Source organism: Rhinoraja longicauda, chromosome 34 (assembly GCF_053455715.1).
Source record: "Rhinoraja longicauda isolate Sanriku21f chromosome 34, sRhiLon1.1, whole genome shotgun sequence".
NCBI lineage: Eukaryota > Metazoa > Chordata > Chondrichthyes > Rajiformes > Arhynchobatidae > Rhinoraja > Rhinoraja longicauda.
Window position 1 is genome coordinate 19,767,952 of NC_135986.1, and position 14,301 is coordinate 19,782,252.

The 14,301-nt window shown below is 49.8% G+C and overlaps 1 protein-coding gene across 2 annotated transcripts in view; it reads left to right on the forward strand.

Annotated features, from left to right (window-relative positions):
* Positions 1–13,790, forward strand: part of pola2 (polymerase (DNA directed), alpha 2) — a 37,414-nt gene extending 23,624 nt beyond the window's left edge. For both annotated transcript variants that reach the window (XM_078427718.1, XM_078427717.1), the window contains exons 15-19: positions 2,465–2,573; positions 3,293–3,399; positions 11,256–11,315; positions 12,011–12,137; positions 13,316–13,790. In XM_078427718.1, the coding sequence (XP_078283844.1) occupies positions 2,465–2,573; positions 3,293–3,399; positions 11,256–11,315; positions 12,011–12,137; positions 13,316–13,471 (559 nt within the window). In that variant the 3' untranslated portion in view covers positions 13,472–13,790. The remainder of the gene's footprint in view (positions 1–2,464; positions 2,574–3,292; positions 3,400–11,255; positions 11,316–12,010; positions 12,138–13,315) is intronic.
* The last annotated feature ends 511 nt before the right edge of the window (positions 13,791–14,301 follow it).

The window sequence follows — 14,301 nt, forward strand, 5'->3', positions numbered from 1 at the left end:
AGAAAAATAACAAAAATCTGTGAATTGATAGATGAGATATATTCTGCATTTTTACGGTATCATCACACATACTCTTCCCCCAAAACACTGATTACACTGCGAGAGGCATAGCGAGCGGCGGGTTTTGCTTACTAAAATGGTGGACGTCACGCTCCTTTGCGTACCACACTTCAGTATAGGCGATTTCGACGGAGTGGTCCATCTTGTTCTTCTAGTATCTTTGATTACAACCCACTGAGTTACTCCACCATTTTCTTTTTTTTTTCCCCCTTACTAAACAACATTCAGTTTAGTTGTCACCTGACAACGCCAGATACCCCGGTTTCCATCCTGACCCCCGGGCGCTGTCTGTGCGTGTGGAGTTTGCAAGTTCTCCCCGTGGCCACGTGGGTTTCCTCCGGGTGCTCCGGTTTCCTCCCACATCCCAAGGGCGGCATTTAGGGCGGTCACGGTGGCGCAGCGGTAGAGTTGCTGCCTTACAGCGAATGCAGCGCCGGAGACCTGGGTTCCATCCCGACTACGGGCGCCGTCTGTACGTAGTTTGTACGTTCTCCCCGTGACCTGCGTGGGTTTTTGCCGAGATCTTCGGTTTCCTCCCACACTCCAAAGACGTGCAGGTTTGTAGGTTAATTGGCTCATTTAATTTAAAAATGTCCCTGGTGTGTGTAGGATTGTGTTAATATGCGGAGATCGCTGGTTGATGCGGACCCGGTGGGCTGAAGGGCCTGTTTCCGCACTATTTATATAAACTAAACTAAACTAAACTCAGCGGGTCAGGCTGCATCTCTGGAGAACATCAACGGGACATTTTGAATCGGGACACTGCTTCAGATGTGTTTATGAAGAGGGCCGCACCCCACCCCACCCACACCAGCGCCCTGTGATTCTAATTATGTCCCGCAGACTGTAATTAGTTAATTGGCTTGGTGTAAATGTAAATCATCCCTAGTGTGTGTGCGTGTGGGATAGTGCTAGTGTGCGGGGATCGCTGGTCGGCACGGACTCGGTGGGCCGAAGGGCCTGTTGCCGCGCCGTATCTCTAAACTAAACTAAAAAGATTTGCATGCGCGGCAAAGTAATTTAAAATTAACTGAGGGAAAGGGAAGTTGTTGTCAACACTGTTCTCTGAACATCCATCAGCTTCACTGGACGTGCCAGAACTAAGCTGGCAGGGGGCCAGCGGGCTGATTTCCCAGCAGCAGAAGGCTGTGGAGGCCAAGTCAGCAGATATTTTTAAGGCAGAGATAGATAGATTCTTATTCACAAAATGCTGGAGTAACTCAGCAGGTCAGGCAGCATCTCAGGACAGAAGGAATGGGTGACGTTTCGGGTCGAGACCCTTCGGGTAGATTCTCGATCAGTGCGGGTGTCAGGGGTTATGGGGAGAAGGCAGGAGAATGGGGTTAGGAGGGAGAGATAGATCAGCCACGATGGAATGGCGGGGTAGACGATGGGCCAAAACCATAGAAAAATAGGTGCAGGAGGAGGCCATTCGGCCCTTCCAGCCAGCACTGCCATTCAATATGATCATGGCTGATCATCCACAATCAGTACCCCTTTCCTGCTTTCTCCCCCATATCCCTTGATTCCATTAGCCCCAAGAGCTAAATCTAACTCTGTCTTGAAAACAGCCAGTGAATCGGCCTCCACTGCCGCCTGTGGCAGAGAATTCCACAGACTCACAACTCTCTGGGTGGAAAAGTTTTTCCTCATCTCAGTCCTAAATGGCCGACCCCTTATTCTTAAACTGTGACCCCTGGTTCTGGACTCCCCCAACGTGGGGGACATGTTTCCTGCCTCTAGTCTGTCCAATCCTTTAAGAATTTTATATGTTTCTATAACATCCCCTATCATCCATCTAAATTCCAATGAATACAAGCCCAGTCGATCCATTCTTTCATTATATGTCAGTCCCGCCATCCTGGGAATTAACCTCGTGAAGCTACGCTGCACTCCTCCTGTTTTCACACCTTACACTTCCTTATCTCTGTGTCTCCCCCTCCCCTGAGCCTGAAGAAGGGTCTCGACCCGAAACGTCGCCCACTCCTTCTCTCCCGAGATGCTGCCTGACCCGCTGAGTTACTCCAGCACTCTGTGAAACGTCACCTATCCGTGTTCTCCACAGATGCTGCCTGACCCGCTGAGTTACTCCAGCACTCTGTGAAACGTCACCTATCCGTGTTCTCCAGAGATGCTGCATGACCCGCTGAGTTACTCCAGCACTCTGTGAAACGTCACCTATCCACGTTCTCCACAGATGCTGCCTGACCCGCTGAGTTATTCCAGCACTCTGTGAAACGTCACCTATCCATGTTCTCCAGAGATGCTGCCTGACCCGCTGAGTTACTCCAGCACTCTGTGAAACATCACCTATCCGTGTTCTCCTCAATGCTGCCTGACCCGCTGAGTTACTCCAGTACTCTGTGTGTCTCACTTCTGTTTAACTCTTGTGTTTTCTGTGCAGCTCTGGGTCTCACCTTGTGTTTGTGCCGTCGCTACGAGATGTCCACCACGACTTTGTCTACCCCCAGCCACCGTTCCACTGCTTTGAGCCAGCCAAGGAAGATAAGGGGGTAATTCTTTTCCTTTTATTTTCGTTTCACCGCACTGTTTTGAATTAAATTGAATAAGTTAATTGGCCCAAGTATGTACACATACAAGGAATGTGCCTTGGTGCTCCGCTCGCAAGTAACAACACGAACATACGGTAAACAATTAAGAATAAAGCATAACACATTAAGAGTAAAACACTATAGTTTAAACGTGTGAATGAAATGGCGGGACTGTCGTACGTTGAAAGACTGGAGCGGCTAGGCTTGTATACACTGGAATTTAGACGGATGAGAGGGGATCTTATTGAAACATATAAGATTATTAAGGGATTGGACACGCTAGAGGCGGGAAACATGTTCCCAATGTTGGGGGAGTCCAGAACCAAGGGCCACAGTTTAAGAATAAGGGGTCGGCCATTTAGAACGGAGACGAGGAAAAACTTTTTCAGTCAGAGAGTTGTGAATCTGTGGGATTCTCTGCCTCAGAAGGCAGTGGAGGCCAATTCTCTGAATGCATTCAAGAGAGAGCTAGATAGAGCTCTTAAGGATAGCGGAGTCAGGGGTTATGGGGAGAAGGCAGGAACGGGGTACTGATTGAGAATGATCAGCCATGATCACATTGAATGGCGGTGCTGGCTCAAATGGGCTGAATGGCCTAATTCTACCCTTATAACTTGTGAACTTGTGTGGGAAGGTAAGACATCTTTAAGAGTCTGATCACATTTGCTTCTTTCTGACAGCGGGTCCATTTTGTCTCGGACCCCACCACGCTGAGCATCAACGGGGTGGTCTTCGGGGTGACATCGACCGACGTTCTCATGCATATGAGCGCAGAGGAGATCAACAGGTACGTGGTCAGCCGGCTGTATCAGCAGAGACCTGGAGTATTGCGTACAGTTTTGGTCTCCTAATCTGAGGAAAGACATTCTTGCCATAGAGGGAGTACAGAGAAGGTTCACCAGATTGATCCCTGGGATGGCAGGACTTTCATATGAAGAAAGACTGGATAGACTCGGCTTGTACTCGCTGGAATTTAGAAGATTGAGGGGGGATCTTATAGAAACTTACAAAATTCTTAAAGGGTTGGACAGGCTAGATGCAGGAAGATTGTTCCCGATGTTGGGGAAGTCCAGAACAAGGGGTCACAGTTTAAGGATAAGGGGGAAGTCTTTTAGGACCAAGATGAGAAAGTTTTTCTTCACACAGAGAGTGATGAATCTGTGGAATTCTCTGCCACAGAAGGTAGTTGAGGCCAGTTCATTGGCTATATTTAAGAGGGAGTTAGATGTGGGCCTTGTGGCTAAAGGGATCAGGGGGTATGGAGAGAAGGCAGGCACGGGATACTGAGTTGGATGATCAGCCATGATCACATTGAATGGCGGTGCGTACAGGCTCGAAGGGCCGAATGGCCTACTCCTGCACCTATTTTCTATGTTTCTATGAGACGCGGCGTTCACTGCCACCAGCTCCACTGCAACCTCCGTTCAACTCCTATCCACACACAGCCTCATCTTTGGGGAGAAATGTTCCCAATGTTGGGTGGAGTCCAGAACCAGGGGGGCAACACACAGTCTAAGAATAAAGGGGTCGGCCATTTAAAACTGAGATGAGAAAAAACTTTTCCACCCAGAGAGTTGTCAATTTCTGCCACAGAAGACTGGAGGCCAATTCACCGGGAAATTTAAAAGAGAGTTGGATAGAGCTCTAAGGGCCAGCGGAATCAAGGGATATGGGGAGAAGGCAGGCACGGGTTACCAATTGTGGATGATCAGCCACGATCACAATGAATGGTGGTGTTGGCTCGAAGGGCTGAATGGCCTCCTGCACCTATTTTCCATATTTCTATGGTCCTTCGAGATCTGACTAATTCCACTGTTAAACCAACTTATCAACTTAACCCAACCACCCCTGATTTAATGTGTAGGAAATAAAACTGTAGATGCTGGTTTATTCGAAGATAGACACAAAATGCTGGGGTAACTCAGCGGGACAGGTAGCATCTCTGGAGAGAAGGAATGGGTGACGTTTCGGGTTGAGACCCTTCTTCAGACTGATGAAGATGCTGCCCATCCCGCTGAGTTACTCCAGCATTTTGTGCCGGTTCCTTATTTAACTTCCATCCACCTATTATTAGACTTTAGAAGTACAGAATGGAAACAGGCCATTCGGCCCACCGAGTCTTCGGACCACCTGAACTCGCGCCTAGTTCTACCCCTCCCTTTCCTCCCACGATCCTTCCTCTAGCTTCACAATCTGCAAATCTTCAATCGTTTTGCCTCACACGTAGGTGGTGCAGCGCTAGAGTTGCTGCCTTACAGCGAATGTAGCGCCGGAGACCCCGGTTCCATCCTGACTTCGGGTGCTGTCTGTACGGAGTTTGTACGTTCTCCCCGTGACCTGCGTGGGTTTTCTCTGAGATTTTCGGTTTCCTCCCACCCTCCAAAGACGTGCAGGTTTCTAGGTTAATTGGCTTGGTAAATGTAAAAATTGTCCCCAGTGGGTGTAGGATGGTGTTAATGTGCGGGGATCGCTGGTCGTCGCGGACCCGGTGGGCTGAAAGGGACTGTTTCCGCACTGTATCTCTAAACTTTCCGTCTTTTCATCTTAGTTTAGTATTAGAGATACGGTGTGGAAATTAGGCCCTTCGGCCCATCGAGGGAGTCCTGGTCTACCAGACATCACAATGTTCACTAACACTATCCTACACACACTAGGGACAATTTACAATTTTACCGAAGCCAATTAACCTACAAACCTGCACGTCTTTGGAGCGTGGGAGGAAACCTGAGCTCCCGGAGAAAACGCACGCAGGTCACGGGGAGAACGTACAAACTCTGTACAGACAGCACCCGTAGTCGGGATCGAACCCGGATGTCTGAGCGCTTTGGCCCAACTTGCCCACACCAACCAACATGTCCCAGCTACACTAGTCCCACCTGCCCGCGTTTGGCCCATATCCCTCCCAACCTGTCTTATCCATGTACCTGTCTAAATGTTTCTTAAACATTGCAAAAGACCTTGCCTCAACTACCTCCTCCGGCAGCTCGTTCCATACACCCACCACCATCTGCGTGTAAAATAAAAAGTTGCCCCTCGGGTTCCAATTAAATCTCCCCCCCCCCCCCCCCCCATCTTAAACCTATGTCCTCTGGTCCTCGATTCCCCTACTCTGGGCAAGAGACTCTGTGCATCTACCCGATCTATTCCTCTCATGATTTTGTACACCTCTATAAGATCGCCCCTCATCCTCCTGCGCTCCAAGGAATAGAAACTCTCTGTCTGTATTTTTTAATACTTAAGTAATCAGGAATTTCCTCTGTTTTAAGTCCCTTTCTCGAGTATTTGTGCATCCAGTGCAGGGTGACTTGGCAAGCAAAAGTTGTTTATTAAGGCTTCTGTATAATATTTTGCTTTTTTTAATATTTGATTTAAGTTGCAATGTAAATATCAGTTGTGAGCTGATTGGGAAATTAAGGTTGGGGGGGCGGGGTTACTGACCTGATAAGCAGCAAGAATAGGTTTTTACTCAAAATAACCCAAAGCGCTGGAAACGCATCATTGCCAGGCTTCAGTTGCGAGACCCTGCCTTCAGAGGGATAGTTAACGTGGGAGTGTTGACAGCTTCTCTCCACAGATTCTGCCTGGCCTTCTCACTCTCTCTCTCTCTTTCTCTCCCTCTCTGTTTTTCTCTTTCTCCATCTCTGTCTTTTTCTCCCCCTCTATTGTTCTCTCCCTCTCTTTCTTCCCTCTTCTCTCTCTCTCTCTCTCTGTCTTTCCTCTCTCGCTCTCTCTCTGTTTTCTGCCTCTCTCTCTCTCTCTGTTTTCTGCCGTTCTCTCTAGGTCTATCTGTGTCTTTCCCTTTCTCTCTCTCCCTCTCTGTTTTCTCTCTTTCTCCGTCTCTCTCTGTCTTTCTCTCCCCTTCTGTTCTCTCCCTCTCTTTCTTTCCCTCTTCTCTCTCTCTGCCTTTCCTCTCTCTCTCTCTCTCTCCTCTCTCTCTCTCTCTCTCTCTCTCTCTCTCTCTCTCTCTCTCTCTCTCTCTCTCTCTCTCTCTCTCTCTCTCTCTCTCTCTCTCTCTCTCTCTCTCTCTCTCTCTCTCTCTCTCTCTCTCTCTCTCTCTCTCTCTCTCTCTCTCTCTCTCTCTCTCTCTCTATCTCTCCTCTCTCTCTCTCTCTCTGCCTTTCTCTCAGTCTGTATCTTTCTCTCTCTCTCTCAATTTCAATTTTTTTTTTCAATTCAATTTTTCAATTTAAATACTTTATTGGCATGATAAGATACATCATTATATTGCCAAAGTATAGAACTCTCTCTCGCTGTCTCTCTCTCTCCCTCTCTTTCTGTCTTTCCTCTCTGTCTTTCCTCTCTCTCTCTCACTCTGTCTTTCTCTCTCTCTCTCTCTCTCTCTCTGTGTCTTTCCCTCTCACATTTTGACACACGCACATCTGGGGAAGTTATGAAGGTCTTTAAACTAATCTTGGCAGGGATGTTGGAGGAGGTTGCCATTTTGGCTGCAGGTTTATGCGGGGCCTGTGACTGTGCTCTGGGGCTTGCTGGCCGAGTCCTCTCCTGTTTTCCACATTCCTATGCGCTGCCTTCATTCCTTGGACTGTGCATCTTGGATGGATGTTGCCAGAGGTTACAATCTAACCCTGCTGCTTGACATGACTATTAAATAGCCACGTCCAGCCTTTCCAAAGATTCTTGCATTTTAAACGAGGGTGTTGCCAGGACTAGAGGGTGAGAGCTACAGGGAGAGGTTGAGCGGGCTGGGTCTCTATTCCTTGGAGCGCAGGAGGATGAGGGGTGATCTTATAAAGGTGTACAAAATCATGAGAGGAATAGATCGGGTAGACGCACAGAGTCTCTTGCTCGGAGTAGGGGAATCAAGGACCAGAGGACACAGGTTCAAGGTGAAGGGGGAAAGATTTAATAGGAATCTGAGGGGTAACTTTTCACACAGAGGGTGGTGGGTGTATGGAACGAGCTGCCGGAGGAAGTAGTTGAGGCTGGGACTATCCCAATGTTTAAGAAACAGTTAGACAGGTACATGGACAGGACAGGTTTGGAGGGAGATGGACCAATCGCAGGCAGGTGGGACTAGTGTAGCTGGGACATTGTTGGCCGGCGTGGGCAAGTTGGGCTGAAGGGCCTGTTTCCACGCTGTGTCACTCTATAAGTCTATGACTCCAAACAAAGTTGCAATCGTAATCCAGCTGTCACTGAAATCTAGAAGGATGAGAGGGGATCTTATAGAAACATGTATAATTCTTAAAGGATTGGACAGGGTAGATGCAGGAAAAATGTTCCCAATGTTGGGGGAGTCCAGAACCAGGGGCCACACACAGTTTAAGACTAAGGGGTGGGCCATTTTGGACTGAGATGAGGAAAAACTTTTTCACTCAGAGAGTTGTGAATCTGGATTTTTTTGCCACAGAAGGCAGTGGAGGCCAATTCACTGGATGTTTTCAAGAGAGAGTTAGATTTGGCTCTTGGGGCTAACGGAATCAAGGGATATGGGGAAAAAGCAGGAACGGGGTACTGATTTTGGATGATCTGCCATGATCATGTTGAATGGCGGTGCTGGCTCGAAGGGCCGAATGGCCTACTCATGCACCTATTGTCTATGTTTTTGTGTTTCTAAGTAATAGCTGTCATGTCAAAACGTCCTGCTGTGTTAAATGATTAAATATAAGTGGGGAAGTAACAGGGAGAAGATGAGAAACAGATGTGGAGAGGTTGAACTGCAGATGCATCATGACTGATATCAAGCCACTGCCAATTTCAGCCTGTCCTTTTCCAGTCTGTGCTAATCTTATAATTGATGGTGGTGTAAATAAAATGCCTTCGCAAAACCCTCGGTGGGCTTGTTTACTCCCGGCCTCTTTTGCTTAGTTTCGTTTAGAGATACAGCGTGGAAACAGGCCTTTCGGCCCACCGCAGTCCATGCCGACCAGCAATGACTGACACTATCCTACACACACCAAGGACAATTTACAGTTTTTACCGAGCCATCTATATACTAAAACTCTCATTTGTTTGTTTGTTCCTGAATTACAACCAAAATGGTACACTAGCGCGACAATTCTAGGCCCACCTTTCTCACCGTCGTCCCTTTGGTGCTAATGGAAGAAGTTTAATTGCCATCGGTGTTATATTTTTAAAGTTATTCACATTTTAAAGTTGAAATCTATCTCCTAGGGAGGGAGGGAGGGAGGGGGGAAGGAGGGAGGGAGGGAGGATAAGGGGGTTGAGGGGGATGGAGTGGGGAGGGGAGGGAGGGGGGGAGCTGGAGAGGTGGAGTGGGGAGGAAAGGGTGCTGCACCAATGCAGGAGAGGTTTGGGCCCAACGGGTCCACCTGGTCTAGTTTAACCTACAATCCCGCGCGTCTGGAGTGAGGGAGGAAACCGGAGCACCCGGAGAAAACCCCCCGCAGGTCACGGGGAGAACGTTCAAACCCTGTACACTCGGCAAAGCGATTGCAAGCTCCGCCGGTCTCCAGGAAAGGCCACCAGCTCCTCGAGTTGGCTACTCCTGGCCGGATGCTCCCTCCATCCCGACCCAGATGCTTCCCATGTGCGGACTGGGAACTAGCCGAGCTCTTCAGGCAGCTTCACGTTACAAAGCTTTGCCGCGATGTGATCCATCAGACGTGAAATGGCAAGCCTGGCTCCTCGCCCTGAGCTTATTCTTGGACTTTATTCCAGGCTGAGTGGAGATCTTACAGACGTGTACAAAACCATGAGAGGAATAGGTCAGGTACAGTGCAGGAAGGAACAGCAGATACTGGTTTAAACCGAAGATCGGCACAAAAAGCTGGAGTAACTCAGTGGAACACGGGCGGCACGGTGGCGCAGCGGTAGAGTTGCCGCCTTACAGCGAATGCAGCGCCGGAGACTCAGGTTCGATCCTGACTACGGGCGCCGCCTGTACGGAGTTTGTACGTTCTCCCCGTGACCTGCGTGGGTTTTCTCCGAGATCTTCGGTTTCCTCCCACACTCCAAAGACGTGCAGGTTTGTAGGTTAATTGAGTGGGTAACATGTAAAAATTGTCCCTAGTGTGTGTAGGAGAGTGTTAGTGTGCAGGGATCACTGGGCGGCGCGGACCTGTTTCCGTGCTGTATCTCTAAATCTAAATCTAGAACAGGCAGCATTTCCGGAGAGAAGGAATGGGGGAAGTTTCGGGTCGAGACCCTTCTTCAGACTTCAGTCCGAGACGTCACCCATTCCTTCTCTCCAGAGAATTCTGCCCGTCCCGCTGAGTTACTCCAGCATTTTATGTCCCTCTTGGGGTAAAATCACAGAGGCTTCTGCCCAGAGAAGGGGAATCGAGAACCAGAGGACATAGGTTTAAGGTGAGAGGGAAAGATTTAATAGGAACCTGAGTTTTTGTTTGTGGGGGTTTGTAGGTTAATTGGCTTGGTGTGAATGCAAAATTGTCCCTAGCGTGTGTAGGTTAGTGTGTGGGGATCGCTGGTCGGTGCAGACTCGGTGGGCCGAAGGGCCTGTTTCTGCGCTGAATCTTTAAACTAAACTCAGAGGGCTGTGATGGAATCCGAATGTGTACCTTGTACAGTATCTGTAGAGGTTTGTACAAGTCACGCGGGACATGCCCAATTTCCTCAGTCTCCTAAGAAAATTAAGGTGTTGGTGTGCCGAGATTAGTTTAGAGAGATAGCGTGGTCACGTGCCCTTCGGCCCACCGAGTCCGTGCCGACCAGCGATCCCCACACATTCACGCCAATTCACTGGATGAATTTAAAAGAGAGTTAGATCGAGCTCTAGGGGCTAGCGGAGTCAGGGGATATGGGGAGAAGGCAGGCACGGGTTACTGATTGTGGATGATCAGCCGTGATCACAATGAATGGCGGTGCTGGCTCGAAGGGCCGAATGGCCTCCTCCTGCACCTGTTTTCTATGTTTCTATAATTTACATTTCTACCAAGCCAATTAACCCACACAAACCTGTACGTCTTTGAGCGTGGGAGGAAACCGAAGATCTCTGAGGTCACGGGGAGAACGTACAAACTCCGTGCAGACAGCGCCCGTAGTCGGGATGGAACCGGGGTCTCCGGCGCGGTGAGGCAACAGCTCTACCCGCTGCACCGCCCCGTGACAAGACCGATCATGTGATCTTAACGTCTTGGTCCTGAATCTCTCAGCTGTGTGAACGTTTCTCGTGTGGGAGTTTCCCTGATTCCTGGCATTCACGTTCATTCCCTGAGGTAGCCTTGCGGTTTTCGGGATGACAATTTAGAAGGATGAGGGGGGATCTTATTGAAACATATAAGATAATTAGGGGATTGGACACATTAGAGGCAGGAAACATGTTCCCAATGTTGGGGAAGTCCAGAACAAGGGGCCACAGTTTAAGAATAAGGGGTAGGCCATTTAGAACGGAGATGAGGAAGAACTTTTTCAGTCAGAGAGTGGTGAAGGTGTGGAATTCTCTGCCTCAGAAGGCAGTGGAGGCCAGTTTGTTGGATGCTTTCAAGAGAGAGCTGGATAGAGCTCTTAAGGATAGCGGAGTGAGGGGGTATAGGGAGAAGGCAGGAACGGGGTACTGATTGAGAGTGATCAGCCATGATCGCATTGAATGGCGGTGCTGGCTCGAAGGGCTGAATGGCCTACTCCTGCACCTATTGTCTATTGACTAAACGGCTGCTAAACCCGCTGGCCGGGTGTGTGTGTGTGTGCTTCTCTCCACAGCTCTCTGGGAGGGTCAGACCGCTTCACGAGAATCCTCAAGCACATCCTGACTCAGAGAAGGTGAGCTGATTAGGCTTGGTCGGCTGCCATCTCCCCCCCCCCCACTCCTTCCATCCCGCTCGCCCGCCCCCCCACTCTGAGAGATGCCCGCAAGTGGTGCAGGAATATAAAAGTTGGGAGCTCATCTGACTGTTGTTTCAGACATTGGTGAGGCCATGTTTAGAGTGTCATGTTCCGTTTTGGTCACTGTTATCGAAAAGATGTCGTCAAGCTGGAAAGGCCAGACCCTGGTTAAAACTAGGTAGTTTAGTTTAGAGATACAGCGCGGAAACAGGCCCTTTTGGCCCACCGGGTCCGCGCCGACCAGCGATCCCCGCATGCTAGCACTATCCCACACACACTAGGGACAATTTACACATACAGCAAGCCAATTAACCTACAAACCCGCACGTCTTTGGAGTGTGGGAGGAAACCGAAGATCTCGGAGAAAACCCACGCAGGTCTCGGGGAGAACGTACAAACTCCGTACAGGCAGCGCCCGTAGTCGGGATGGAACCCGGGTCTCCGGCGCTGTAAGGCGGCAACTCTACCGCTGCGCCACCGTGATGTGTATAAGACATTGGCGAGGCCACATTTAGAGTGTCTTGTTCAATTTTGGTCACTGTTATCGCAAAGCTGTCGTCAAGCTGGACACTGGTAAAACTAGGGACCGACCGTATCTCTGATCTAGTATCTCTCCTCTCTCCACCCCACAGTTACTATCCCCTCTACCCGCCTGCAGAAGAGATGAACATGGACTACGAATGTTTTCAGATGTACGCACAGCTTTCCGTCACCCCTGACATCCTCATTGTGCCCTCTGAGCTGCGGTACTTTGTCAAGGTGAGTCTGTACTACCCGGGAGACCGAGGCATCGGTAGTAAGGAAGGCAAACTCAACACTAGGTAGACACAAAATGCCGGAGCAACTCAGCGGGTCAGGCAGCATCTCGGGAGAGAAGGAATGGGTGACGTTTTGGGACGAGACCCTTCTTCGAAGTGAAAAGCTTTTCGTTGCTTGCTAAGCAATCAATAGAAACACAATACATGATTACAATTGATCCATTTACAGTGTGCAGATACATGATAAGGGAATAACGTTTAGATGATGAGTCTGAAGAAGGGTCTCAACCCATTCCTTCTCTCCAGAGATGCTGCCTGACCCGCTGAGTTACTCCGGCACTCTGCGAAACGCCACCTATCCATGTTCTCCACAGATGCTGCCTGTCCCGCTGAGTTACTCCAGCACTCTGTGAAACGCCACCTATCCATGTTCTCCACAGATGCTGCCTGTCCCGCTGAGTTACTCCAGCACTCTGTGAAACGTCACCTATCCATGTTCTCCACAGATGCTGCCTGACCCGCTGAGTTACTCCAGCACTCTGTGAAACGCCACCTATCCATGTTCTCCACAGATGCTGCCTGACCCGCTGAGTTACTCCAGCACTCTGTGAAACGCCACCTATCCATGTTCTCCACAGATGCTGCCTGACCCGCTGAGTTACTCCAGCTTTTTTGTGTCTATTCTGTGGAGAAAAGCAGGGATGTGTGGGAGACACTGGGGATGAGTTGTGTCAATAGACAATAGGTGCAGGAGGAGGCCATTCGTCCCTTGAGCCTGTACGCACCGCCATTCAATGTGATCATGGCTGATCATTCTCAATCAGTACCCCGTTCCTGCCTTCTCCCCATACCCCCTGACTCCGCTATCCTTAAGAGCTCTATCCAGCTCTCTCTTGAATGCATTCAGAGAATTGGCCTCCACTGCCTTCTGAGGCAGAGAATTCCACAGATTCACAACTCTCTGACTGAAAACGTTTTTCCTCATCTCCGTTCTAAATGGCCGACCCCTTATTCTTAAACTGTGTGTGGCCCCTGGTTCTGGACTCCCCCAACATCGGGAACATGTTTCCTGCCTCTGACGTGTCCAACCCCTTAATAATCTTATACGTTTTGATAAGATCTCCTCCTATCCTTCTAAATCGCCTGTGCTTTCTCTCCCCCCCCCCCCCGCCTCATTAGGATGTCCTGGGCTGTGTCTGCATCAACCCCGGGAGGTTAACGAAGGGTCAGGTTGGCGGCTCGTACGGACGTCTGTTTGTGCAGAAGCAGCGGAGCAGGGAGACGGAGAAGGAGAGGCTGACCCCCTGCCTGGCTGCCCAGGTGCTGAAAATCTGACCCTGTTCACTCAACGCCTCACGTATGTATCTGATGGCTGACCCTGGATGAGGCAACGCTGAGAACTGCCCGGAGAGATGCCCCGCGGGGGTAAGAACAGGCATTCCCACTGTGATCCCGCTCCCGTTCCTCATTCCCGCTCTCCAATCCGAACCGAGTCGGCCAGAAGCGAGAGCTCTTGCCCGAGGCACAGCACATACACACAGCGGCAATCTGTCCACGATCCTGGCGCCTTCCGTCTGCTCTCCCGTCAACCCTCTCCGGATCTGAGAGCGGGCCACTCCACTGCAGTTTTTCCATGTGAATAAAATTATTTAATCTTGTGCAACAGCTGATGTTTTGTGAGTCTGTGGGGGGGGGGAATAAATGTTAAAAAATTTGTAAACTAGCAACTTCAAGAGAATGGAGTTATTCAAGACATGGGAGGGTGGGGAGAAACACGGTGTCTTTTTTTTCTTAAGGGATACAGTGCGGAAACAGGCCCTTCGGCAAACCGGGTCCGCGCTGACCAGCGATCCCCGCACACTAACACCATCCTACACACACTGGGGACAATTTTTACATTTACACCAAGCCAATCAACCTACAAACCCGCACGTCTTTGGAGTGTGGGAGGAAACCGAAGATCTTGGAGAAAACCCACGCAGGTCACGGGGAGAACGTGCAAAGTCGGGATCGAACCCGGGTCTCTGGCGCTGTGAGGCTGCAGTACGGTTGCCAACTGTCCCGTATTAGCTGGGACATCCCATATTTTGGGCTAAATTAGCTTGTCCCGTACGGGACCGCCCTTGTCACGTATTAGGCCTGGGGGGCGCTGTAGGTAAAAAAAC